Source organism: Neodiprion pinetum, chromosome 5 (genome assembly GCF_021155775.2).
Source record: "Neodiprion pinetum isolate iyNeoPine1 chromosome 5, iyNeoPine1.2, whole genome shotgun sequence".
NCBI classification, from domain to species: domain Eukaryota; kingdom Metazoa; phylum Arthropoda; class Insecta; order Hymenoptera; family Diprionidae; genus Neodiprion; species Neodiprion pinetum.
The window spans coordinates 25,563,520-25,589,348 of NC_060236.1; the positions used below are offsets into that span (position 1 = coordinate 25,563,520).

The 25,829-nt window shown below is 38.3% G+C and overlaps 7 protein-coding genes across 18 annotated transcripts in view; 2 read left to right on the top strand and 5 right to left on the bottom strand.

Annotated features, from left to right (window-relative positions):
• The first annotated feature begins 270 nt into the window (after positions 1–270).
• On the top strand, positions 271–7,946 carry LOC124218709 (zinc finger protein 260-like). The gene is made up of 4 exons (XM_046625400.2): positions 271–470; positions 552–896; positions 1,423–1,689; positions 1,864–7,946. Exons 1-4 carry the CDS (start codon positions 330–332, stop codon positions 3,322–3,324), a joined length of 2,214 nt encoding a protein of 737 aa, XP_046481356.1. The 5' UTR covers positions 271–329; the 3' UTR covers positions 3,325–7,946.
• Dmtn (transmembrane and coiled-coil domain 2 protein Dmtn) lies at positions 2,207–13,780 on the bottom strand. 8 transcript variants are annotated; one of them, XR_011177301.1, is made up of 12 exons: positions 13,051–13,657; positions 12,373–12,581; positions 11,229–11,424; positions 10,974–11,139; positions 10,614–10,842; positions 10,442–10,486; positions 10,154–10,236; positions 9,332–9,660; positions 8,848–9,248; positions 8,150–8,310; positions 7,972–8,053; positions 2,207–3,326 (listed from the first exon to the last, which is right to left on the bottom strand). XR_011177301.1 is itself a non-coding variant. In XM_069136590.1 (11 exons), the coding sequence occupies exons 2-10, from the start codon at positions 12,507–12,509 to the stop codon at positions 8,154–8,156; spliced, it is 1,743 nt and encodes a 580-aa protein (XP_068992691.1). In that variant the 5' UTR covers positions 12,510–12,581; positions 13,715–13,780; the 3' UTR covers positions 5,480–8,053; positions 8,150–8,153. The 8 variants fall into 8 exon arrangements, 7 of the variants coding, with proteins under 7 accessions (XP_068992691.1, XP_046481365.1, XP_046481360.1 ...); XM_069136590.1 differs by lacking the exons at positions 2,207–3,326; positions 13,051–13,657 and adding an exon at positions 13,715–13,780 and having other exon boundaries at positions 5,480–8,053; XM_046625409.2 differs by lacking the exon at positions 2,207–3,326 and having other exon boundaries at positions 5,480–8,053; positions 9,332–9,621.
• Positions 13,781–14,564: 784 nt separating this feature from the next.
• LOC124220546 (GSK3-beta interaction protein) lies at positions 14,565–15,061 on the bottom strand. The gene has a single exon (XM_046629612.2). The coding sequence runs from the start codon at positions 14,964–14,966 to the stop codon at positions 14,616–14,618; it is 351 nt and encodes a 116-aa protein (XP_046485568.1). The 5' UTR covers positions 14,967–15,061; the 3' UTR covers positions 14,565–14,615.
• Positions 15,062–15,447: 386 nt separating this feature from the next.
• Positions 15,448–17,625, top strand: LOC124220534 (F-box only protein 39). Of its 2 annotated transcripts, XM_046629591.2 has the most exons (7): positions 15,449–16,001; positions 16,109–16,341; positions 16,419–16,583; positions 16,649–16,875; positions 16,981–17,139; positions 17,224–17,388; positions 17,474–17,625. In XM_046629591.2, exons 1-7 carry the CDS (start codon positions 15,810–15,812, stop codon positions 17,623–17,625), a joined length of 1,293 nt encoding a protein of 430 aa, XP_046485547.1. In that variant the 5' UTR covers positions 15,449–15,809. The 2 variants fall into 2 exon arrangements, with proteins under 2 accessions (XP_046485548.1, XP_046485547.1); XM_046629592.2 differs by lacking the exon at positions 16,981–17,139 and having other exon boundaries at positions 15,448–16,001.
• Positions 17,626–18,156: 531 nt separating this feature from the next.
• Positions 18,157–21,083, bottom strand: LOC124220535 (zinc finger protein OZF-like). Of its 2 annotated transcripts, none has more exons than XM_046629595.2 (2): positions 21,000–21,083; positions 18,157–19,333 (listed from the first exon to the last, which is right to left on the bottom strand). In XM_046629595.2, the coding sequence occupies exons 1-2, from the start codon at positions 21,035–21,037 to the stop codon at positions 18,292–18,294; spliced, it is 1,080 nt and encodes a 359-aa protein (XP_046485551.1). In that variant the 5' UTR covers positions 21,038–21,083; the 3' UTR covers positions 18,157–18,291. The 2 variants fall into 2 exon arrangements, with proteins under 2 accessions (XP_046485551.1, XP_068992699.1); XM_069136598.1 differs by lacking the exon at positions 21,000–21,083 and adding an exon at positions 19,666–19,797.
• LOC138191058 (zinc finger protein OZF-like) lies at positions 21,044–22,630 on the bottom strand. The gene is made up of 3 exons (XM_069136601.1): positions 22,490–22,630; positions 21,161–22,384; positions 21,044–21,083 (listed from the first exon to the last, which is right to left on the bottom strand). The coding sequence occupies exons 1-2, from the start codon at positions 22,507–22,509 to the stop codon at positions 21,472–21,474; spliced, it is 933 nt and encodes a 310-aa protein (XP_068992702.1). The 5' UTR covers positions 22,510–22,630; the 3' UTR covers positions 21,044–21,083; positions 21,161–21,471.
• A 105-nt stretch (positions 22,631–22,735) lies between these two features.
• LOC124220530 (zinc finger protein 3 homolog) overlaps positions 22,736–25,829 on the bottom strand; it is a 56,363-nt gene continuing 53,269 nt past the window's right edge. The window contains exons 5-6 of one of the 3 annotated variants that reach the window (XM_069136585.1): positions 23,605–23,862; positions 22,739–23,526 (exon numbers count right to left, since the gene is read on the bottom strand). In XM_069136585.1, the coding sequence (XP_068992686.1) occupies positions 22,758–23,526; positions 23,605–23,862 (1,027 nt within the window). In that variant the 3' untranslated portion in view covers positions 22,739–22,757. Of the gene's footprint in view, positions 23,863–24,607; positions 25,750–25,829 lie in introns of those variants that run through there. The other 2 variants (XM_069136582.1, XM_069136583.1) reach the window with 2 other exon arrangements.

Below are 25,829 nucleotides of genomic sequence, written 5' to 3' on the forward strand. Positions count from 1 at the left end.
CTAGAGAGGTCCGTGAGCCCATTGACAGTATCATCAGAAAAAAGAAAATCCTTATGTCGTGAACAATACGATCCTAGGTTGGCAATTTGGCACATCCGAGACAGAGAATTTACATGCAGATACAATCGTGGATTCGCGTGGATCGTCTGTCAAGTCTTGAACTGGGAATGACGATGTTTTCCTCGCTTCGTGTTCATCAATTCGTAAATTATGAACCCTGAACGGACGCGAATTCGGCTCTCGTTCCTGGTTCGTAGCCCGAGGACCGCGACAAGCGCAACGTTGAGAAGGCTTTCAAAGGAATTCCGTGCCTTGGTCTCTTGATCAACATGGCTGTGATCGAGGAATTCAGCGAGCTGTGCCGACTCTGCGCTGGTAAGACGAGTCTCAGCCTCGGTCTTCCGATTTTCGAGACCGAAGGTGAAATCCGGCACATAGACGAAAAAATTTCCGCCTGTCTTCCTGTCCAGGTAAGTGGCGATTCTGTCCGACCCGACTTCGCATTACCGCCTAACCCAACTCTAAATTGTCCTAATTGTCTCACTCTCCAGATCTCCATGACGGACAAGCTGCCAAAATTGGTTTGCCAGGAATGCGCTTACAAGTTGGATCAGCTGTACAACTTCAGAGAGAAGTGTCTTCACACAGAGGGGATGTTCGTCGCCATGCTCAAGGGTGTTCATGTCGATGACAGTCATTTCAAGGAAGGTTGCGGGGATTCTGATCAAATGCAGACCATGCAAGTGATGGATGACATGGATCTCGCCGGCGGGGAACAGGTTGTTTCTCAGGAGGAGATGTGTCAGCATGGCGGGGAAATTCAAGTTGCTGGTATAGAGCTAGATGGTGATACAGTACGAATGGTTGACCAGCACATACGTGACATGCAGGATGAGGTAGGTAGGAAAACATTATAGTATTGAAATACTCAGAACAGCTTGAAAAAAATGGTTCACACTGAATAGAACTCTTAGCTGTGCACTTTTTTCATCACTAATCACTTGTATAAAATACACTTCCAAATGTAGATATCAATGTGCAGTTCGTTTACAATGAAAAAGTAAATTACGGAACGACAGTCTTCTAAAATCAAAGTTATCCTCCCTTACATATTCCTTAGTCTGCTCTACTTATTCTCAATGATATTACTTAAGGAGCTACTGATTGGATCTCAAAAATTAGTTCCGTATTTCTTTCCAATTAACGTTCTTCATGCATTATAATTCTACAGATACGTGTACAAAGAAATCAGAAAGTAGTGTAAGAGTTCATTATATAGCTCTTATATAATATCTTTGAAAAAATTCTGCAAACTTAGAGCTGATCAACTCTTTATAATTACCATGTTCTTTTTATCGATTACCTAACTTCATACTGATATTTGTTCAGGAAGCTTGGCAATCTTAAAAGTATCCATTACAGGTCTCTACTCAGCAGCTCACGATGCATCTAGAAGGAGATGTGACGGTCGTAAGTAACCTGACAGTCGAGACGGACCTCAGCCAACTGGACATAAACTATGTGACATCAATCAGTCCACAGAATCAAGACTGTCACGACACATGCCAAATGGAACGGGTACAATTCTGCAAGGATATAAAATTTGAACCTGTTATTGTGAAGGATGAATATCATAGGCTGCAAGAACGACTCTCTACAGAATGTTCAACAGAAGCTAATGAGACTGACGTTAGTATTAATAACTTGGATGCATCATTACTAGTTCAGAAAAACTTCTCGAAGCTTATACTAAACTTCAATAACAATTTATTTTTAGAATCAATTGAGCTAGTGTTAGGTCTTACATTATTTGCAAAAACTTCATTAAATTTTTGAAATCTCATAAATATTTTATAATTACAGGAAAGAGAAAATCGCATGCACCAACCAGACAGTGATAGTGATAGCGAGGTCGATGCATCAGTCGAGAACGAGATGGAGACACGAACTGAGGATGGAACTGAGGATCCCTTGCAAGCCGGGATAGCCCCGTCAACAAGTGGACGTAGTAATCTAAGTAGCAATGCAAGCGAGACACCTGTGGAATATACTAAATCAGCTAAAGCATCACTGCTGCAAGCAATTCTGACCAATCCCAGTATAGATGAGGCAGGTAACAGTTGGTATGTCTGTCGTTTGTGCAACGAAGCTGCCACAGAACCTCCCAGTCTTGCGCAGCACTTTGAGGTTCATTTTTGCAGCTGCGCATGTGGCATATACTACACCAGTGTCGAGGCTCTGAATATCCATAAGCAGCACTGCCAGACGAGTAAAAGCAAAGAGGTATTATGCACAAGTGAGCCATGCAACGATATTGCGACGAATCCAGAGGAGCAAAAGAAGCCTGGAACAACAGCTAGACAAAAGTGGACACCAAAAATTTGTACAGAGTGTGGAAAACAGTACAGAACTAATTACAAACTTCAAGAACACATGCGAAAGCACACTGGTGAGAAACCGTTTCAATGCCTACTTTGTGAGAAGGCCTTTCGTAGTAAAATCGGTCTCGCACAGCACACTGCAACACATACAGGACAGTTTGATTACACTTGCTCAACTTGCGGCAAAGGATTCCAGTGCAAAAGCTACCTCATAGTACACCAGCGTGTGCACTCAGACTTAAAACCATATCCTTGCAGCACATGTGGCCAGAACTTCAAGACGAAACAGTCGCTGCTAGATCATCAAAATCGGCACCTGGGTGTTAAGCCATATATGTGCGACATATGCGGTAAGGGATTCATAACGAAAGGACTGTGCAAAAGCCATCAGAAAATCCATTCAGGAAAGGATAATCGTCAGTATCCTTGCATGGTCTGCAATAAACTATTTGTTAGTAAAAGCTACCTGAATACCCACCTTCGTATTCATACTGGTGAAAAACCGTACAAATGTGAGGTATGCGGAAAGGGTTTCCTCACAAGGGTCGACCTCAAAATTCACTCCACAATGCACACCGGTGAGAAGAGTTTTGTATGTGAGATGTGTGGCAAAGCGTTTGCCCGTCGTGCGGCTCTCCGATGCCATCGTCGATCGCACACCGGCGAGCGGCCCTACAGATGCGACGTATGTGGAAAAACATTCACCCAGTTCAGTCCTATGGCGATACATAAACGTCTTCACACTGGTGAACGTCCATATGAATGCGATATTTGTCGCAAGGCGTTTGTATCCCGGTCTACTATGATGTGCCATCGCAAGAAGCACCATCTGCCATCAACTACAGATCAGAAGGAGGAGGTGTCTGACCAAGTCATGGAAATTATATCGACTGAGATTGTGGTCAGGGGGTCCCACGATGGAATACAGATAACTGCTGATTGAACCTGTGTACAGATAAACTGTAAAAAAATAATACGAAAATGGGGGTGATCAGGGCAACAGGAAAACCCAGAGTCAACTCTATATCAGAATCATGTGTCTAGAAGAGTTCAGTATCTGAACGGAAGTTTCTAATAACGTGAGTTAGCTACAACAATGAACTATCTTTGAAAATATCATCATGTTGAAATAAGGAATTTGTAAAATAATGTCCTCATGTTTCTGCCAGAGTCTAAAGGTACTGATATATTGGTTAGCCAATACTGAACAGTGAAAACTTATGCATGTGACTTTCCAGATTGAAAATGTAAATGTCTCGTCCTTAAGATACATATGTTGGCGATACTGTGTCCCATGTCCTTAAAAAATTATTTTACGAGAGATGTGACTGACGAATAATTGGCAATGTTTATTAATATATTGGGAATATCTGTTGAAACAGATCTTATTCAGCCACACAGTCACTGCCTACGCCAACCACGTGTACAATTTTTATCCGATCTGAGCATAACAAACAAATGCTGCCGATCAAAAGTTGCGTATGTGTTGGTGCGAATTGTGACTGTGTGGCTTGGAATGATCTCTTCGAACAGACATTCACGGTATGCATAGAATGTTGCAGGACTAGAGCTTAAAATTGGTAAACCTACCGCGTACCCAATACAAGTTTCCCTGCAGAGAACTTATTTTTATAAAAACTAAGTTGCTTCGATTTTCTATCTTCATATTATTAAAAAAACGAAATTCTTTTAATTGGACCTCAAACATATATATGTATAGTATGTATCGTAGATAACTCAAAGTATTGAGCTATAGTAAAGTAACAATAATAATAAGAAGAACAGTAATTTTGAATTTGCACATCTAGTGATAATCTCTAAAATTACTATGGTTCTGATAATTGGAAACGTGATAAACAAAATAATCATAAAACGAAAATGACAAGACTACCATTTATGGTGTGGTAACCATCCACTTCATTGTTTGCTCGATAGTGAATTTTTTGAAAAGACAAAATGACATTCACTACATTTGTATGACTAGGAATGTGTATACGTAAATTCCTTGTACATATACATACATACTGTGTACAAATGATTTGCTACACAAACAAGTAAACTCATCGTGATACTTAATAGCAAATATACATTCATTGAAATGACTTGACAGATTTTGTACTAGTAGATATTTTTGCGCATATTTGCCGTTTGTTATCGTGCTAAACGTATAATACAGTAGATTGTGCATCAAGGTGGTAAAGAAGATCTGTTAACGCTGAGTAGAAGTGTGCAATATCAGTCGTAGGTGGGCTTGCGCGCGAGCTGAAGGCAAATATTGCAAATACCCGTGGCGAACAAGACTTTACCTACATGTTGCTCAGGATACTTTATGTAACAAAAGTATGGTTTACAAGTTTTTTTTTTTATAGCAGAGTATAAAAAAGAGCACTTTTCAGTACTAGGACGTAAAAGTGCACAATTCTGTATTCCGATGCTCTTCTTTTGTACTGTTGCTGAAACGATTACTTGACGTACGTAACGCAGGCAAAAAAAGCCTTGTAAACCATATTGTTATATAAAATAATTTTCATATATCTATACATTTAACGATATTACCTGAAAATTGATCCCTTAAGGCATCGCGGTAGGATTACGCTAGAATTTTTTTATTTATTTTTTTTTTTTTTATTAATATTATCGTTATTTCAAACGCCAAATTTACGAATTGTAAGATTATCCAAGGCACAAATCTATGGCCAATAAGTGAGGCATTATATAAATTTTACGAACCAGTGTTTCAGTTCTACAATTTTTTCTGCTATCGTAAATTATGTACTGACATACATTTCAAATTGATAAAATGAAAATAAAGACCCAATCATGTATTATTTTTAAAACTATCCATTGATTTTTCAATCTTGTTCATTTGGTACATTCATTTAATAAAAGTTGCAGTTTATACGTTTCATCGAATTACAACTTCATCATATGCAGCGTAATAATATAGATGTACAATAATAAAGATGATCAAATGTTCATAAAAATATGCAATTAATGAGAAAATGATGCTGAAAAAAAATAGCTTCTCTCAATAAATTATGTTTATTTGGTGATAAAACTCAATGAACTACACTAACTAATATATTGATTTAATAATCGTCACCTTCTGGTCATACTTATCTACATTATCTTTAGGCAATGCGATGCTTTGTACAATGCTTTTTTTTTTCTTTTTTCATTGACCATACATTTATGTCGCGTGTATGTATGTGTATACATGTTCCACATGCATATTATTATATGTATATCATTTGTGCAACACGGTAATGAAGTGAACATCATGTCTGGTTAGGAGCTTTCAGCGTCCAGCAGCGCAATTCTGATTTTCACTTTAGCGTTAACAAGTAATGTTGCCTGTACATAACATAAATTGTGGACTTGAGTTGAGTTAATATCACTCACTACGGCATTAGTGTAATCCAAAGTGACAACCCAGGGATTGATGTTTGGATTATGATTACTGTTGTTAAAAATATACAGGCCAAAAAATCTTTGTAATTTCCAATGATTTTCGTTGAAGTGTTGAACAACATCTGCGGCCCCTAAACATTCACTAAAAATTTTTACTAACACTGTCGAACTACATCGATACAACGAGTGCACATAGTCTCGTCCAATGGTGCAAAGTGCGCATACCTAATCACACTACAATTTACGACTTCCGCTTCTGATTAGTTTTGCGTGATGTAATGGGTAATGCGAAATTACGAAATTTGATGTAGAATAATATTCTGCCATGGCTTTTTGCCATCATTACTGGATATATGAAACGTGCAAGTCTTGATATCATATGTATATGATCGTTTTTTGGTCCAGAAACATAAATATTCTCACGTTGTCATTACTAACTTAAAAGTGTCATATATTCATATTAAAATAGTAAACACTACACGTGGTATTGCAATTATTTAAAACTACGACGTGGAAAATAAATTACGAATGGTTTATACACTGGCCACAGTGTTGGTAATCTTTTTGTTGAAGATCTTGATCAATATTTACTGGAACATGTTATGTTATAATTGTGACGCAACAACGCAGCAATAACGCACACAAGGCAACACAAATGAACTTAAATACGTTACTCGAACCAACCGCGGGGTATATAATAGGTAACGCAACAAATTAGCCCATCAGTCTTTCTCTCATTTCACTTATCTGTCATGGTTCATTTCCTTTTAGTACTCAGTCGTATACCTAATACACGCGTATTTTAAGAAAACCTCTATCTACGGCGACATTTGCCTCTTGCATACCTACATAAAAAGCTCCAGATAGCAGTGTTGCTCATGCTAGATTATACATATATCTACAAACTACTTTGTGACACCGAATACGTAAAATGATAAATCAACGCGGATTAAATCGGACCGCGTATCACGACGACGGCATTAAAATATCCTAAGGATAATTGAATTTAATATAACATACCGGCGGCAAACACTGCTTTCCTGTAACTTTCCTCCTATACCTAAGTTTATGTCAAAGTATTACAGTCAATAGTCTTAATTTTCTACAACATGAATAATATTTTTACCCGAACTTAACCGTCTAATAATAACAGACAGTGAATACTAGTATGCAACAGTAGCGTAAAATTGAAGGTGAAACTTAAAAAAGGCTGTAAGTTTCATTTTTGTGTTAAAAGGTACTTACAGTTTTTTTAATTATCCTCTTCAATTTACAAAAGTCGTTGATATTGCTGCGAAGGTAAATAGTGTATGTGTTGATAGATATCTATCTCAATCAATTGATTCACAAGAGATTGTTTTATTTCAGATATCATTTCAAGATTTATCAAATAGATTTTTCATAATGAACTCGTACCGTGGTATTGAAGATTAAAACAATGCAGAAAAAAACGGAATTTTATTTTTGAACTGCTTTCGTCTGTAATCGTAGTTATCACTATAATGCATCGTAAATGTAGGTAATTGAAACTTCAATCAATAGTAAATGAACTATGTTCTAAGGGAATGAAAATTATTGACGTGTTTGTATAACTTAAGGCATGTAGTTAACTGAAAAATGATAAGCCAGTGAATTGTTTCATACAAACGGTACCGATTCTTGAAAAGATAGTTATTTATTTAACGAATCAGCTTTAGCTATTACCGTAACCATTCCATTTTGTAATCTATATTCTCATTCGAATTTCGAATTAGAATCTTTGAAAACATTCGGTATTCCTCGAGTTGCGAGAATTCACTTCACTTGCGATCACCTACAACCATATTGTACAAATTATCAATATTACACCCAACCCGCATAAACAAATAAAGCTCCTACAAGTGATAATAACAATAATTAACTAAACCGAGACAATGCCAAAAAATTTTCTGTCAGTAGCGTCGCACCATAGTCTATCACGTTTCATCGAATCATTTGTGTCATGAGGATGAGGCACTCTACACATACATTTGATTCAATTTTTTTTTTTCATCGATACGATCAAAGATCCTGTGGACAGAAGTTGAAATCATTGATCTCAATGTGCAATTGAATTTCATGATATGACGCAACAGCGTCGCACGTCTCTCGGCACCATTTTTATTGCTTGGAGAATAGGCCAGCAAAAATAGGCATTTACCGACGTGAAGTAGAGCGAGGTACGTGTTCCTTCTTCAATTCAACAGTGGAGGGTGCTGGTGATTTATATTGAGCGTGTAACCCTGAAATAAATGGGTAGGAATTCATATATTGCACTTCGATCATGGTCTACTTATTCGTTTCTTGGCTGGATTGACCATTGAATTAAAGTAACTTACAATGCTACTTTACTGCTAAGGTTTGTTTGAGGCGTCGCATTAGATGACTACCAACGTCGTGGACTTCTGGCCACTGCTTTAGTACGAATACAATTCCGAGGACGACGAGCGTCGTAGTCAGTATGCGCACCCTGCACATGAAACAATGAGGCTTAGTACAGCTGGAACAGACACGTGAAAATATATAGAAAATGGTAAAGACAATGTTCCAAGGGATACGACTGACGCTGAGTAGAGCGGTCCTGTTTGTTTTTTTTTTCAGTTTACATTACAGTAGAAATTAAAATTCACGTACTATTAGCTTCATTATCAAAACACCTCATATTTTGTGGTGACAGATTATCAAGTAGAAACTGTTTAGTACTTAGTGAATATGTTTTCAATTATTATCTTTCAATTTTTTGAACACATAGACATATATATTGTTTTAGCTTGCAATGTTCCGCTCTGTTTTGCTGTGCCGTGACAGTAAATATGTTTCAATAAAATTACTGTTCTCTTGAAGCAGAATACAGTAGAACTGCGCAAGCTGAAAACACTGTAAACGACATACATACATAACGGAGAAAATTGAGTAATGATAATAACTACAAATTAAAGTTCAAAGGCTTTTTTAAAGTATAATGGCAGACTGAAATTATTAGAATAATAACAATGAGAACGTAATTCAGTTTAAAGAATATTTCAAATGAATTTACCTGGTCCTCAGGAATGGCATCATTATGCCAGCACCTGTTGCAACAAGAAGTAAGACAACTTGTAGGACTGTAAGAACAACGTTTATCAATTTGACAACCAAAGCTCGTGCATTGCTGTTGTCAAGCCCCTCGAGTGTGACGTACTGTTGGTGCTGTTGTTGCTGGTGTTCCATCTTCCAAATTTTCGTCTGACAACTTTCCAACATCTCGTGAATATCCCGCAACCGGTCTTCGCTCTGATACTGAACCTTTTCTTCCATATCAGTTATTGTTTGTTTTAAGTTCTCAATCTCGTTCTGATGAAGCTCAGTGAGGTCATTAACTTGTTCTTCCAGACGCTCACATCTGAAGCGTTCCTCTTGAAGTGCATGCGACAGATATGCCACTTCTTGCTGAAGAACCTGTCACAAAAAATGAAGCTCACTATTACAACTGACCAAATCCCTGCACCAGAGAACACAGGGTTCTCAAAACAGAAGCACACCTTGAATCCTTCGAGTTTTTCTCGCAGCCTATCGTAATTTTCTCTGTTTTCCTGAAGTTCCGAGAAAATCGGCTTGAGGCTGAAAGCAGCACTGTTGCTGTGGCAAGCATGGGGCTGCCCTCTGCTGCCGGGAGCGCTTTCGCTGGTAACGCTAGAACACTCCGAGCCTTCTTCGGATGGGAATTTAATAGCAGCAGCACTATGCGTCGAACCCAGGCTGCATCCGCCAGGAAGTGTTGCCGAACCATGGTGCGTCTTCTCTTCTTCAACGCTACCGTTGTCATCGTTACCTGCACGTGGTGTATCGTTTACATAAAAAGTTGAGCCATCTGTAGACACAGAGGTCGACAGTTAAAATCCTATCGGACGCTGGAGGTCAATTTAGAAAATACAGTGTAAGAAAAGTGCATGAGACAATTTACGAAACTTCTATTCAGTCTGTGTACACGAGATGGCATGATCATGTAATATGATTGAAGAAGCGAATAAAACAATTCTAATATCAAGTCACTATAACCAATCGAATGGTACTTACTAGTTTCAACTGCCATGAGCAGCAAGAAACAATTGTAATATATTTTAACGAACATTAACATTCACATTTGAAGCCCGATGTGTTCAGAAATATTTTAAATCTTGACAAAAGAATGCTTAGCGTTGCAATATGTCTTAGCTATCGCAATTTGTTGTGAATATTTTGTACATAGGCATATTTTCAGGATATTAACATAAAGAAATATAAATACGCTGGTACAGGGTAGGGATGTAGGGTATATAATAAAAAATGTGAGTCAGATTTCCACATCAGCGGATATCACTTACGTGATAATGTGTTTATGTTGTCCGCACTGCCGAACTTGTTTTTTATAAGATGTGCAAACTCTCGAGGCTTGGACATGACGCTCCTTGAACAAAAACCAATAATTTAAATTATAATAAAAATTTATAAGTGAATTGGAAACACCAGTGAGAAACTTAATCCATATTCGAATTGTAGATTTGAAGAAAATGCGAAGTATAATATCGAAAAGATACCCATAATAAAAGATCACAGTAATTTTGTGAGTCATGCAAAACCAGGTATCGTAATCTCGCGATTATCGTACTCACCCTGAAAAACCAGTGATTCCATCTCTAATATTACCACCCACATTTCTGAAAGATATTAGATCTCAAATTAGAAGCTATAAATTGAAATCAAGGAACTGCCACAGACGGGATCACAGTGTCATGGATATTAGCCTAACAAATGCTGAACTGAAAATAAAGATCTATGACTTACTTAAGCCCCTGTCCCATATCACGAAGAACTTCTCTAGGCTGCCTGTGACTGGTCGGAGCGCCATGAACTTCGTAATCTTTCAACTTCTTTGTATAACTCTCCAACTTCTTTTGCAGCTGCGATATACTATGCGCCGATTTTTGATTTTTCTTCTCAAATACAGCCTTGATTCTCGTCAGCTGCTGCTTGTCAGCATTGGCAGCTAATTTTAAATACTCGTTTACATTGTCTGAAAAAATTGTGAAAGAAAAAATGTATTATACTAATCGATTTGCGCCTTCATTACAATAAAATCCACTCCATAATTCTTGTTTAATGACCGACCACTACACCTAACGCAAAGAATTCTAAGAAACTCACCGTCTCGAGTCGTTTGTTCTATTCGTATTAACTCTCTGGTTCTTACAATTTTGTTTTGCAAATGCTCCATGGCTTGACGGCCACGGGCGCCGTTAGAGTCAACATCATCGCCGATTAACTCCGACGATCCGTTTGAAAGGAAGGACTGTGTGGCATGGTAGGCCTCCTAAAATTCAACAGACAACGTTAGAATTACATGTTCTGTGTGCCTCTCTGGTAAATCTTTAACCATATTTATCAATATCAATCTCTTACCCCTTCGTCGTCTGTTGGCGGATTAATATTCGATACAAAATCTTCTAGATCAGCTATGGTTCCAGTTGTCCCAGGATCATCGGTACCGTCTCCCGACCGTGCAACCGCACCGGGTGACCTCTGCCGGCTGCTGCCTTTCATGCCTCCACCACCGCCACTACTGCCACTGCCTGTGCTTCCTTCTCCCGAATGATGTCTGGATAAAAATGAATCTTATTCATGATTACGAATGCCTTTTGTGATTAATTCTTATTTTTTATATATCATTTCCTTCTCTATATTACTCTATTTTTCATCCCTGATCAGACTAATTCTTCAACATTGGCTTGGATTTTGCAGATAAAACACTGTTTTGCAATTCTAAGTTGAAATCTACAGTGTTTGCATGAGATTCCCTGAGTTTTAATACTTTTCGGATTTGTAACAATAAAAATTTCAATCCACGTTAGTTTCTTAGAAAGTAGCTTCAACGTCATGTATTGCTTAAATATATTTCTAAGTACAGAAAAACGAGTATCTATGAAGATTTCAACAAGTGATATCCACAGTTTCTATATATAGATAAGCAATTGAGTTTTCTCACCTGCAATATAATATCACTGTTCTTATCTCAACGACAAATTATAACTGTTAAGATTTGTTTTTACTCTAATAGTAAGCTGGGAGAAATGCCAAGAAACATATGCCAGCTTTAGCTCAAGCATATAAATGAAACATATATTTAAGTAAGAATATTTGCATTATACCATGTTGAAAAGTGAAGAAAAACAACTGAATGAAAATATTTACAAAATTCAAGATTGTTACAAATTTGGTGACTTTTCCCGATTTTACGGAAGCATGTGAATGCAATAAAAACGTTTATGCACATTTTGGCATAGAATACTATACCAAAGTAAGATTATAACACAGAATTATATCATCAATTTTTTAATTCTGTGCTCAATATCACAGGAAACTATCAGATAATCTAAGAATCATAACATAATTAAACTTTGTCATAGAGCACTGCTCAGAAAACATGTTTTTTTTAGAGTAATAAAAACATTCTAAATTATAATCTGTGGGCCAAATTTTCTGTGTACTTTTTGCTCGCTAGGTTTGCAACAACCTTAAAAACATTATCATCCAAAGCAAGACTCACGCAGCGACATTTCGAGACTTTGTAACAGGATCCAGGGTGACCGGAAGATGGTGACGCTGTGCTTGAGTAGTGCTTCGACTTGGCGAAGTGCTTCGGGAGCTGTTCTTGCTTGATGGGGCTACCGAGAGGCTAGCCATTCCTTTTTTCTTCGAAAGCGATCCTTGCCGATGGAAAGTTCATCGGGCCAAAATCGCGGGTACAACGACAACCTGAAATAGCAAACAAAGATTACCCTCAGATGAAGGTGATAAACAACGTGTAGCAAAGACCCAAAGTAAAATACCGAATGCGGAATACGAGCAGTTCTCGCGCGTCCAGATGATGATGATCGCGGCTCTTTAACTGCGTGACACCCCGCGATCTGTCATTACTCACAGCCTGTTAGTCTTTAGCAGCTCATAGTTCATTACTCATTTGTCAAATGCTATGGCAAGGGTAGGGGGGCGACTAAGGGGCGTAGGAATGTCTCGCGCACTCACAACCGTTCGTCCATTGTGCGGTGTTCGTACACACATGCGTATGACTATACGATGCACGCATGCATTTGCAGAACGACGAGTACGCGTGTACGTATGTATGTATGTGCATACATACAAAAGGTAAAGTGATACGAGAGAACAGAGAAACAAACAACAATACTAGAGATACTACAGACTGAACGAACAGCAGAGTGCTCACCTCGTATACTTTGTCGCGCGCAGTAAACACCGCAGAGGTAATTTTCCTTCTGCCTACTTCAGGTTGGTGAGCCCTTCCTTCCTTTCCTTCCTTGGAATGTGAAGTTCGCAATGAAATTAAATCACACGAGTTTCAACGCAAACAACGCCAACCATAAGTATCAGAAACTGCACAACACCAATGACACGCACACGCGGAAGGTTTTTCACCCGCGCCCTCCTCGCCGCGCCCCTCGCGAAGTCACCGTAATATTATTCGGCCGTACCTATTACTTTGACATACTGCCTGACAGTTTATTGTTACTATTATTTTTATTGTTATTACTATCGTTTTCTTATCAACATAACACCACTGTCACACTCTCGTTCCAAACGAAACGAGCACGAGCGAACTTTCGTTTTCTTTTTCTTCGTCACCTGTTTTTTCGCGTTTGTATTTAATTCATAAAGCATGTATGCACATGCCAACCGAACCCTCTTCACAGCCGATATCCAAACTTTACTACCGACAACCTAGCCTCCTCTTTCTTGTTTCTCGCTCTCTCTCTCTCTCTCTCTCTCTCTCTCTCTCTCTCTCTCTCTCTCTCTCTCTCTCTCTCTCTCTCTCTCTCTCTCTCTCTCTCTCTCTCTCTCTCTCTCTCTCTGTCACTCTTTCCTTGCCTCACCCTTTGATCAGATTTCGACGAACCACCGGTGATTGCCACCGTAACTGCGAGTGCATTGAAGGCTGGACTCGAAGTCAAGTCGAAGTCGCAGTGGAGAACGACCACCGCAAAGTAGGCGGTAAACAAAGACGACCGACTCTATCGGATTGGAGCCACTGCAGTACAGACCAGCCCCCTGACACTCGCCACTGCTCGTATACTAAAAAATTGTACGCGTCTTGTCCCCGTTTTTTAGTTCCTCTACGTGGCGCTAGTAGACTTCTGACACGCTCGCTGTCCTCGCTGACCGCGCGCAAGCTCGTCAGGTAACTACTAGCGCCACTAGTGGTGGGAATTGGCGGCAGAATCGAGGGACATTTTGCGAACCGCTTTTAGCAGCGTGTGTCAGGGGGCACAGACTAAGGATTATTTAAATAAGGTTTCCTGGCTCTCTGCCAGGTTTCTTACGTGACGAAAAATATTGGAAAGTGCTGCTGTGTATCCTAATGTCAGCACAGATGCCGGCATTCGGAAACACCATTATCGTTGTCCGGCGCTCCCAAAAACCATAATTTATTTAAAAAGTGAACTTGATGAATTGTGTGACGTTAGCGTGGATACAAACTGTTCTGAAAGACGCTTTAAATTTTCGGCACAAGCGACACCTGGACTCGACTGTTGAATTGTATTAAAATAATAACAGCATCCGGCGCGAGTCGGACCGAACCACCGGGACCACCTCTTATTCTTACACCGTGGATTAGAAAGATCTATAATTTGCTTTTGAGGTTATGATGAACATGCGAACTTGTGATAATCAGGTTATGATGTAATCATGAAAGATTGTAAATGAATCAGTTCTGGACAACGATTCGAATATGATCGCTTTTATTTTGTACGACGGTACACCGTATTTATTGCATTATTTATGTGTGATTTTGCTAAGTTTTTCGTGGAGCAACAATCCAAAGGACCGCGTATATTCGGGGCTGATGTAGTTCAGCAGGCTGTAAGGGGTTTCGTAATATTGAGCTTCTCGGTTCAAATCGCTGTCGTATGTCTTATCTACGACGGCAAAACCGAGGGGCGACAGTTCTACGCAATATTTGACTTCTTCCAGCGTCGTCAAGTTTAAATACACACGATTGTTCGTATTCGGTAGTTTGTCTGATAATTTCAATTCTTTGACGTGGCACTTAACATCAGCTATCACCGCTTCTGCCTCAAGTTTCCACTGCTCCTTATCAAATACTTTGTCTTCACTACTTTCCATTTTAGCCTGTGCTACTTATTTCTAGTTTTTCGCCTCTGTACACGAAACAACAAATTTAACCAACAGACTACGTGTATGTCAATACGGGTCAGGTTAGGTAGGTGTTTCGATGTTCCGATTGGTACAGAAATGTGAAGATTCTACTAATTTTTCAAATATTCAAATTACTGAAATAAAATCGGTAATATATTAGTAAAATGAAAAAGATCGTATCAACATATGTAAGACATAATCTTGTTGATAAAAAATTAATAAAGGTATAAAACAGTTTATTTTTATTGATATTGCTTTTTTTCAACCCTTATCCTGCATTGTCTTATTTATCTGGTGATGAATAGTTAATAAATTGATCTCTAACAGCGAGCCATTAACAATGAGTAATAACTATGCAATGAAATTAAGGTAAATTTTTTTTTGTAAATCGTTAATTATAAGAGAAAAGATCAGGTTTTCTTATTTGAAAAAATACTCTTCAATTTCTTACCGCAAGAGAATTGTATTGAATTATGAATGTACGTTCTAGTCATATTTTTTACTTCACAATAACTATTCAACAAAATGAGAACCTCATAACTGACAGAACGCTTCCTGTACCTTGACATTCATGTATTATCTTACCTGACATCACCAGTTTTTTTTAATGATATACTGCTGAGTCACACCCATGTTCTTACGTCAAACTGTAATTTTGGTCTAACAATAAGATTGAATTGCATAAAATTTAAGACACCTGGTACAACCGAGTGAGTAGATATAGATGGCAATGATGACCGATGAGAAAGAGGTACTTCAGATGTAACGACGATGAAATGAGATGAGGTCAGGACAGATTGAAGCTGGGAGATGTGGGATCAGCTGCCAGAGCTGATACTTACAGAAATATTCAGGCACTTAAACAGCAGAGACCGGGCAAATTTGGGAGAGGTCTGCAAATCATGGAAGCATGCCATGTCCTCACCCATTCTTTGGCGCTCAGTGACAGTCCTCATCGATCGTGATCTGCGTGGTGAATTACCACTTGCAAAAGAGCTTGCGGTGGTTACCTTGCGCAATGATAATTTTTTTCAGAATCCTGGCCATTAATATGTCAAAAATCTGCCTACCAATAATATGTCAAAACATCTTCAATTTTCTATCCCAAGGTCAAGTACGGGCAGTACATGCGTCGCCTGGAGTTAGCTTGGTCTAGGCCATATGTAATTCCAAGGGAGACACGGTTTGCACGTAACATTCAGTCAGAAGCGGGTGCAGATTTCCTCAACGTCATTAGAACGAAAGATGTGCAATTGAAAGAGCTCATCCTCGCCGACTGGGTATTCAGTTGCAAGTGGGGTAATCGAGGAAAACTTCTATGCGCGTTAGCTAATTTCTTAGGGTGAGCAATACAAAGAATGAATGACAGAAATAAAAAACAATAAAGTGTCTGTCACGAGACATTTTTTATCATCACAGCTACCAGCACAATCTTGAGACTCTGAACCTATTGAATGCTAATTTAGGAGTCAGTGACGTTTTGAGAATTTTGGGCTCTGCGGTAAGAGCATCTGGGAATCGCCTAGAGTCATTGGATCTTCGAGGTGCTTTCAGGGAATGGCAAGCACCTCACAGCAACCCCAGGTGATTCTTTTTCACCAAATAATATAAGAGTTTCATAGATTCCTTAAGTCGGATCTACTTTCTAGGTATCTGCGCTTACTTGGTCGACTACGAGCTTTGGCAACTCTGAAACTAGATTATCCAGCTTTATCGGACGGTGCCCTCAATGCTTTAGCCAGCGCTGTACCCTTGGCCCTTCGCACACTTCATATATCTGTTCGAGACTCTGATTCCAGGCAACACACAATTGCTAACACAGCTTGGCATGAACTTGCCATTGCATGTCCTAAGCTGACAGTTTCCTACACAATAGGTATGAAATATAATTAAAATATACCTTTCTGAACTCACACATAATAAAGAAATTATCAACTAGTTTATTGTAAGCTTAGCATGAACCTAATACTTGAATTTACAGTGAACATCTCGCACTACGAGGACATGTGCTATTTGTTACTGCCCAGTGTTCCACTTGGCAGTTTTCAAATGTTCAGCGGCCACGTATGGGATCAGAGTAGATCTCGTAACTTTCGGAGTACCGTTGGACTACTCATAATGCACTATACTAACACATTGTGTGCGTTTGATATGGATCAAATGTTGTGAAATACAGTTTGACTTACCTTTGAACACAATTGATTCAAATTATATAAATTTACAGCTGAGGTCATGCTCCAGTTGCGAAACAATCGAGAATTGCTAGACGATTTATTAGTATCTCTTTTGGTTCGCTGCAAACAGTTAACACAGTTGCAATACGACGGTGTTCTCAGAAGCTTGGACACTCTGCGAGACATTTGTGAACTTCAAACAGCCAGCAAGACATGTAAGTTTAAAAATGAGTTTACGAATTTCATATATATGCGTTTTAATCATGTTTTTGTCAATACATTCCTTACTGACGGGCACAGGTTTTCAACGAATCCATGTGAAACCACGTAATGTAAGTTCACACAATCGAGCAATCTTGGATGACATTGGCTATCAATACGATCATAAAATGGTGCAGCAAGGAGTTGATTTCTGCATTGAAGACCCTGCTTCAGTTTTGATATTTCACTGAAAATTTCTTGCTCCATTAAATCTAATATCATTACGCTTTCCAACATTCAGCTGGAAGTGCTAAAGTACAAAATTGGTGGTACGCAATTGATATCTAAAGCTGAATTGCAAAATTAGGTTGTCCAGAGTTTATCAGTGCCATAGATAAAGAATTATGTAAATTTAATACTTCCCTGGCATTGCAGTAATTAAATGTTTTTATTAACCGCATAACACATTATTTTGGAACAGTTCAAGTCTCACCATACATACGATTTAATAATAAAAAATACATCATGCCACGAAACTAAGAAAATAAAAATGCAAAAGAAAAAAAATTAATGAAATCAATTAATAAAATTTATGCAAGATTAACGGATAGCTTTTACCGATAACAACAACATTATGTGAGAAAATCTAAATATCTGATACATTGATACTAATGTCTTGTATGAGATATGCAATACAGTCGTATTTATAATAGAAATAGGTATAAAGTGTTTACAACAAATCAGCTACGTGTCTTTTTTGATGTATTTATCAGAATTTAAATAAAGGAGAAGCAAACATCGAATAATGAAAGAAACTCGTACGAACTAGGTATATAATATTAGTAATAACGTAAAGTTGAAATGCGACAAAATTATTATTCGAACTCCTCGATGAAATGTATATCATCTTCTTTCGTCTAATGACGACGACTTTTAAGATGAAGATTAAGAATAGTTCGCGTCACAAATCCTTTGTTACATTTGATGCATACATAAGGCCTTTCACCACTGTGATAACGTTTGTGAACAACCAATGTTGATCTCTGTGTAAAAGTTTTACCACAGTCATCGCAGGTGTGTTTCCTTTCCCCGGAATGGGTAATGTTATGAGTTTTCAACAGACCCATAGATGCAAAACATTTTCCGCACACTTCACATGTGAACGGCTTCTCCCCTGTGTGAATTCTTCTGTGTACCTGCATGCTTGCAAGGCTAGTTACCGCCTTGCCACACAAATCACAGAGGAACAACTGCTTCTTTCTCCGACAATTTTTTTCACCGTGTTCATCCTGCTTATGCCTATAGTACAACGGTTTGTGGGAAAAACTTTGGCCACAAATTTCACAAGAATATTTCTTCACCGTGTTGCTGGAACACATCTCTGGATGCAATGTTCTGACATGACCCTTAACGTGGTCTTTACTTTTAAATGACTTTCCGCAAGTCGTACACGCAAATGGTCTAGCAACTTCGTGCGAAATCAGATGAGCCTTGAGCTCCCCCTGTGCTATGAATCCCTTCTCACAAATCTCACAGAACACCGAGTAATCTTTCCAATGATGTCGTTTCTGGTGAAGGCCAATATTCACCTTGTGCAACGACTTGTAATCACATTCGTCGCAACTGTAAACAATCTGGGCTTTGTGAATCTTTACATGTTGCTTCAGCTGCCGTGGTGTGCTAAAACTACGAGAGCATTCATTGCATTCAAATGCCTTCGCAATCCCATGCACTATGTTGAGATGTTCAATCATTCGTATTTCGTAATTCAGCTCAATATCACAGATGTGACACTTGGTCGACTTTTTTGTATTCTTCGACGGTTCAACTTTAGGCATTGATGTTGCATTCTCCGGTTTCTCAACTCTGCTCACCATCAACTGATTCACAACTACCTCCCCAGCTGCTTCATCTTCAAGTACCGCTAACTTCTCATTATTTGCGAGCAGCAAGAATCTTCTGTAAAACGACAATCACTATCAAACTCATTTGCACTAACATCCAAAATAGCAGTGGCTTTGAAAATATTGGTCCTGTATTTGCGAAGTTATTATTACGAAGACTAATTGGATACAGTGGAGGTTAGAAATCGTTGACAATATGAACAGAGCTCTACTTAGGGTGTAAGACAAACGACGATATATAGATTTTAGTAACATTGTGTCAAGATCTCATTGAAACATCAAGAGAAGATATAATATAAAAGCTAAAAGATATTCACTACCCTCTAACACCAATTTTTATTTACTTATTCGAAATGGAACGCGATTTAAGTGTTTGGTCGAGCTTACCTGGTATTGTCAGTGACAGGATTTTAGATGAGTATTCAGGACAGTGCGAGTGACAAAACCCTTGCTACATTTTTGGCAGACATACGGTCGTTCACCGGTGTGATATCTTTTGTGCACAACAAGAGTGGATCGTTGGGTAAATGATTTTCCACACTGATCACACGTGTATTTTCTTTCGCCTGTATGTGTAACGTTGTGCGTTCTCAGTAACGTTTCACAAGCGAAGCATTTTCCGCATACTTCACAAGTATAAGGTTTTTCACCAGTATGACTTCGATTGTGAATTTGAAAGCCCTTCGCTGTTTTCAACTCTTTTCCACATAGCGCACAGAGATACCTACGCCGGGGTCGTTCATAATTAGGAATACCATGAATATCAAGCTTATGTTGCTTCAATACGGATTTAAACTTGTAACCCATGCCACAAATTTTACATTTATGCTTAGAATCTTCACTTTCTTCCTCTGCTGGCTGATTGAAATGATATAATCTGTGATGCTCCTTTAGAGATTCAATATCGTTGAAGGTAATACTACATCTATTGCATTGTTGATAGTTGATAAAGTTATGTATAGCTGTATGCGTTACAAATTGTTCCTCATCAGTAAAAGTTTCACAGCATACTTCACAGTAAAATTTCACTTTTGGCACATGCTGTTTCTTCTTGTGCCTCTCTAGATCCGCATTTGTAACACATATGAACTTACACTGGTCACAGGAAATATTCTTCGGAGTGTGAGACTTTTTAATATGAGCATTCAGCATGAATTGTTGTGCGTAAGTTCTCCAGCATGATGTACATTTAAAAGGTTTCTGAATGCCATGCTCTATTCTGAGATGTGCAACTAGCCGTGTTACAAAGTGAAATTTTTCATTGCAAATTTCACACGCCTTAATGTTGCTCTCTGATCTGAAAATTTACATGAATATAAATAGACTAGGAAGCATGTTAAGAAAACTGTAGAGAAACTACATTCATTTGGACAATGATTGCTCTAGTATAATGTGAACTATAAGCATAATGCAAACAGATCATCAATTTCAATTTTGAGCACAACTAATTGGTCCGCTCCTCAGTAACCGGATTTTCGTTACGATTTTGTTTTTTGTATATTTCAATGCAAATGAAATTGGTGTTAGAGCGCAAGTGATGGGTGCGACTAACTTTAGAGTTTCTAAATAATCAGAAGAATTCTCTATCCTTCTTACACCCTCTGAAAATTATTGAATCCTCAAAATTGCTTACTTAGTGCTGAAGAAGGGTTGCATTTAAAAATCCTTTGCAGCCCTGCATTTAGCTATTACAGAGATGACGATAGGTTTGTTTTACTTACTTTACTTCGGTGGAGATAGGGTCGTTCTCGAGCTTCATCTTAAACTCGGTTTCATCAAACTGAATATGATCGGTGGACCACTGGCTGTAACATAATTTCACGTAACTAAATATTACTTTTATCAACGTTACCAGAAAAAATTGAGGAATCAATATCCTAACTCTCAAGCATATACACGTACGTCGTACGCCAATGTCTTTAAAGCCTACTTTAAATCACATAGCTCTGAACAGCTCGCACGTTAAATACTTGTTCCACGTTATGAGGATATGGTATTCTCCTGTTGAAGGAAAATAGTAACTGCTTGGCAGAAAATGATGACATTTCGTAATGTCTATCAATAGAGTCGAATATTAAAACAATATGTGGTAGTATACATTGGTTTATTATTGGTTTTATTTTCATTCGGCTCTATACGCAGATATTTTTTATTTATTTTTGTGTCCACATTTATTGGACAGTGATATTTATACTATGACGATATAAGATTACTGCTGTGGGTTTTTTGGTGCTTCTTGAGGAATGTGTTGGAGACAAATCCTTTTTTGCAAATTAAACATTGATATGGTCGTTGCCCAGTGTGGTATCGCATATGAAAGACCAAGGAAGTTCTCTGGGTGAAGCCTTTGCCACATTGCAAACAAATGTGCGGTTTTTCCCCCGTATGCGTGCGTTGATGTAGTTTTACATTTTCTCGAGAACTAAAATGTTTTCCACATATTTCGCAGCTGACTGGTTTTTCACCAGTATGCGTCCTTGTGTGTGTTACCAAAACACTTTGGGAGGAAACCTGCTTTCCGCAAAGGTCACAGAGGAAGGTTTTCAAATTTTGTTCTACCCCATGACATGATTTCATATGCCGCATCAAAAGTCTTTTGTATGGAAAATTCGAGGAGCAAACGGCACAATTATATCTATCGATAATTTGCATCAATTCAGGGTGATGTACTCGTTTATGAACCAGTAAATTATTCTTATAAGGATAAGACTTTGGACAAAGCTCACAGGTATAAGGTTTTTTACCAGAGTGAACATTCTTGTGCTCAACATACTCTTTCTTAGAGAGAAAACCCTTATTGCATAATTCACATTTATAAGCGTAATCCTTGGCATGTCTCCGCCTGTGATATTCCAAATTTGCTTTTTGATTACACGAGTAACTGCAGATATCGCAAGCGAATATCTTTATTCCAGTGTGTATTAGTTTGTGTCTTTTGATGTTCATCGGACTACGAAACGCTTTGCCGCATTGATCACATTTGAATGCACGTTCAATCCCATGCGCATTTTTCAAATGTTCAATGAGTTTAGTCATGTGAAAAAATACAGCATCACATTTTCTGCATTCGTGTATTGCTCGTTTGCTTGATTTACTCCATGAACTCCTGAAACAGAAAATAAGCTGAAGTGGCTGTTCTTTCTCCATGACTATAGGTTACCCTATATAGTCCCTTATAAGCTAATAACTGAACGTAAGTATCTAATATTACCTAAAGTAACTCTTCACCATATGCCATGTATCTATCGGCTCTAAGATTATAACACTCAAAATCTTTTCAGCAAGTTTGAAACAGCCTAGGAAACATCTAAAATTTAACAAATTACGACTATAGGGTTTAATTTATACAGATTCTAATCATACCAAGTAAATTATTACAGTGGCTTATTGGAGCATGGAGTTTTATATTTATACACAAATTTACGCGGTACAGTGATACCTCACTTTTGCTATTAGAGGAAGGATGTTGTATTTACAAGTCATTTATTCTCTGGAGAGTTTTTGTATTTGTCGAGGCAATCTGCTTCAAACTGTTTTAATATATCCTCAATATATAATGGCGGAAGTGGAGGTAATGGCCCTGGGTGTGTCTTTCTGTGACAAATCAATCCAGGCTTTTGCGTAAACGACTTGCCACAGATATCGCATACATAAGGACGCTGACCAGTATGAGTTAGGATATGCTGCCTTTGAGCACCGGAACGAGCGAAAGATTTCTCACACACGGGGCAAGGGTAGGGCTTGTCGCCAGTATGTGTTCTCATATGAACTGCTAATGAACATTTTTCAGAAAATGTCTTGCCGCACTCTTCGCATATCACTTTTTCATTATGCCACTGAACATGCTGGTCCAAATTTTCTTGAGATACCATTCGTTTTGGGCAAATAGAACATTTGAACTGTGGCTTGTAATGAGCAAACTTCTGGTGCACTTTCAAGGTGTGTTTATCAACACATGATTTTCCACAGACGTCGCATACTACAGGTGGGTTTCCGCTGTGATACTTGATCACATGCGTTCTTAGGTCATTTTTGATTTTGTACGCCTTTCCGCATACCTCGCAAGAGAAATTGTAAACGTCTGTATGTTTTCTTATGAAATGGGCCTCAAGAATACGTTTATTCTTGCTGACATAATTGCAGACATTACAAGGATATTCCAATTTGACGTCCTCTTGTGATCCATGGGTCTTCAAATGCAGGTCAAGATCAATCTCACTTTTAAAGGGTTTCAGGCAAGTCTCACACCTGTACGTATGCATTTTCACATGTTTAACAAACAGTGTTCGTTTTGCAAATTTAACACTGCAAATGTTGCACGAGTACCTTTCATAGAGCGACTCAACCTTTTCTCCTTCTGCTTGTTCAACCAGTTTCAGTACATCAATATCTTGAGGGACTTTACTGGGCGGCTTTCCATCTGAACTTATCAAGATATATGATTTTGGCAGCACAACGGCATATTCAGGCGATAAAGATTTTGGGAGTATCAACTTTGGCTTCGATTGTTTCTGTGTCACGACGGCCCTTGATCTCTTCTCTTGATGTTGTTTTCTTAGTAACAGTGGGTCAGGCATAGATATCCTAGAAAAACAAATTTTTTTCATCATTTAAATATATATTCGTTGCTGCTAGTAGTAGCTAGTAGTTGGCTCTGTAGTTGTAAATATCTAATCAAAGTTCGATTGGAATTTGGGACTGGACGCAGCTTATACCTATCCTTTAAAAATCAAATCATGGGAGATATTGGAATTGAAACACCACAATTAAATGGTACGAAATGAACTAAGATACATGGGTTTAGATACATTTCATTCAACGTTTTATTGTACTGTACAAGAATAGTAAGGTCAAGACAAACTAAAAACCTTGGTATTGTAGCTTTCAGAAATTTTGATATTCTTTGTCGATAACCATGTTTTAAATACGCTTCTGCTGTACAAAATTAAATTCAAGTAACTTCGGAAGTCTCTAAATTTCCTAAACCACACTGTTGTGTTGAATCCAACTAAGAACGTGTGTTTTTAAAGATGACCAAATCTATCATGTAATGAATAAACAAACTAGTGACATGCTTCATTTGACTGTATCGAAGAAATGATAGATATTATTGTTTGAAGTGTAGAGTAAATCTGGCATACTCAGTGGTATTTCAAATAAGACTTTCAGAAGCTGGATGCCTGAAAAAAAATGTTGCTAATGGACACCTTACTCCAAATTTGACCTTAATCAAATTAATCTCATAAATCATCTGTGAGAGATTGAAAAAAAAAAACAAAATAAATTTCAAAACAAGTTTCTACTTCGAACAACAACTTTTCAACTCGTTTTCTTCATTATTGCCACCTTTTACATTTACCAACAAGCCTATAAAACACAATCAATCAATCTTGGACCTCTTTTGGATGATCTTTTGTATCCCTAGATAAACCCTGGAGAATGCTATCAATATAAACTCTGGGTAGTGGCGGATGAGAACCGGGATGTGATTTTCTATGACTGGTTAGCCCGGGCTTCTGGGTGAATGTCTTGCCGCATATGTCACATACGTAGGGCCGTTTTCCAGTGTGAATGAGCAGATGTTGTCTGAGAGTATTCCTGCGAGCAAATGACTGAGCGCATACGGTGCAGGAGTAAGGTTTAATACCGGTGTGCGATCGCATATGGACTTCCAAATCGTACGGGATGTGAAACATTTTTCCACATTGTTCACATACAACTCTCTCCTTGGTTTCGTGCCAGTGAAGGTGCTGCTCAAGCCCTTTTTGGGAGACAAGCCGCCGTTTACAAATTTTACAAACATGCTCTGGCTTCTCGTGAATATACTTTATGTGAGACTTCAAAGCGTGTAAATTCTTACTTTCATGACCGCAAACTTCACAGACAATAGGTGGATTGCCGCTGTGCATCTGGTTAATGTGTTGTTTTAGATTATTTTGTATTTTAAATAGTTTACTACAAAATTTACATGAGAACTGATAGTTGTCTGTGTGTTTTCTGACGAAATGATCCCTCAGTGTCCACTTTTTATTACTCTTGTATTCACATACGCTGCACTCGTGCATTTGTGGCCCGTGAATTTCCTCCATATGAAGTTTAAGGTCCCGTTTCAGGGCAAAGGTTTTCGCGCACGTCATGCATTTGTAGGCGTGCTGTTTTATGTGCGATGCAAGCTTATTTTTATTAAAATATACTTTTTCGCATAAGTCACATTGCAATTTTATTCCCTTCTTTGTATTCTTACTTTGATCCAATTTCGTATCACGTATTTCAAAGTTTACTTCAGTCTCTCCAAGCATAACACTGGGTCTGTTATTACTCTTACGCTTCTTTCGGGTTTCCTTGGTAACCTTTTCTATTATCTCAATCATCAATTCCGGTGTGCGTTCATTATTCAAAAAGTGCACACTTGTTGCAGAAGATACTCGACATTGCGATAATGGAATGCTCAAGGGATCTGATGGTATGAGTCTAAAACAGAAAAAGGGCAGAGACACCATTTCAGTTACATCAAAGGATGAGGTTTAATGGCCATAAAATTTAAATACTTA

What these genes read in the sequence shown, in the direction of transcription:
- LOC138191058 (XM_069136601.1), bottom strand. Translation starts at nt 22,509, where the DNA reads ATGGTGAAGAGTTACTTTAG. An exon ending in ATGGTGAAGAGTTACTTTAG is followed by an intron (nt 22,385 to 22,489) that starts GTAATATTAGAT and finishes TTTCTGTTTCAG; the next exon opens with GAGTTCATGGAGTAAATCAA.
- LOC124218709 (XM_046625400.2), top strand. Translation starts at nt 330, where the DNA reads ATGGCTGTGATCGAGGAATTCAGCGAGCTGTGCCGACTCTGCGCTGGT. An exon ending in CCGCCTGTCTTCCTGTCCAG is followed by an intron (nt 471 to 551) that starts GTAAGTGGCGAT and finishes CTCACTCTCCAG; the next exon opens with ATCTCCATGACGGACAAGCT. An exon ending in CAGAAGCTAATGAGACTGAC is followed by an intron (nt 1,690 to 1,863) that starts GTTAGTATTAAT and finishes TTATAATTACAG; the next exon opens with GAAAGAGAAAATCGCATGCA.
- LOC124220535 (XM_046629595.2), bottom strand. Translation starts at nt 21,037, where the DNA reads ATGAAGCTCGAGAACGACCCTATCTCCACCGAAGTAAA. An exon ending in CCTATCTCCACCGAAGTAAA is followed by an intron (nt 19,334 to 20,999) that starts GTAAGTAAAACA and finishes GTCGTTTTACAG; the next exon opens with AAGATTCTTGCTGCTCGCAA.
- Dmtn (XM_069136590.1), bottom strand. Translation starts at nt 12,509, where the DNA reads ATGGCTAGCCTCTCGGTAGCCCCATCAAGCAAGAACAGCTCCCGAAGC. An exon ending in CAACATAAACACATTATCAC is followed by an intron (nt 9,661 to 10,153) that starts GTAAGTGATATC and finishes CTGTGTCTACAG; the next exon opens with ATGGCTCAACTTTTTATGTA. An exon ending in AAAAACTCGAAGGATTCAAG is followed by an intron (nt 9,249 to 9,331) that starts GTGTGCTTCTGT and finishes TTTTTGTGACAG; the next exon opens with GTTCTTCAGCAAGAAGTGGC.
- LOC124220534 (XM_046629591.2), top strand. Translation starts at nt 15,810, where the DNA reads ATGTGGGATCAGCTGCCAGAGCTGATACTTACAGAAATATTCAGGCAC. An exon ending in GCACCTCACAGCAACCCCAG is followed by an intron (nt 16,584 to 16,648) that starts GTGATTCTTTTT and finishes TCTACTTTCTAG; the next exon opens with GTATCTGCGCTTACTTGGTC. An exon ending in GCACTATACTAACACATTGT is followed by an intron (nt 17,140 to 17,223) that starts GTGCGTTTGATA and finishes ATAAATTTACAG; the next exon opens with CTGAGGTCATGCTCCAGTTG.
- LOC124220546 (XM_046629612.2), bottom strand. Translation starts at nt 14,966, where the DNA reads ATGGAAAGTAGTGAAGACAAAGTATTTGATAAGGAGCAGTGGAAACTT.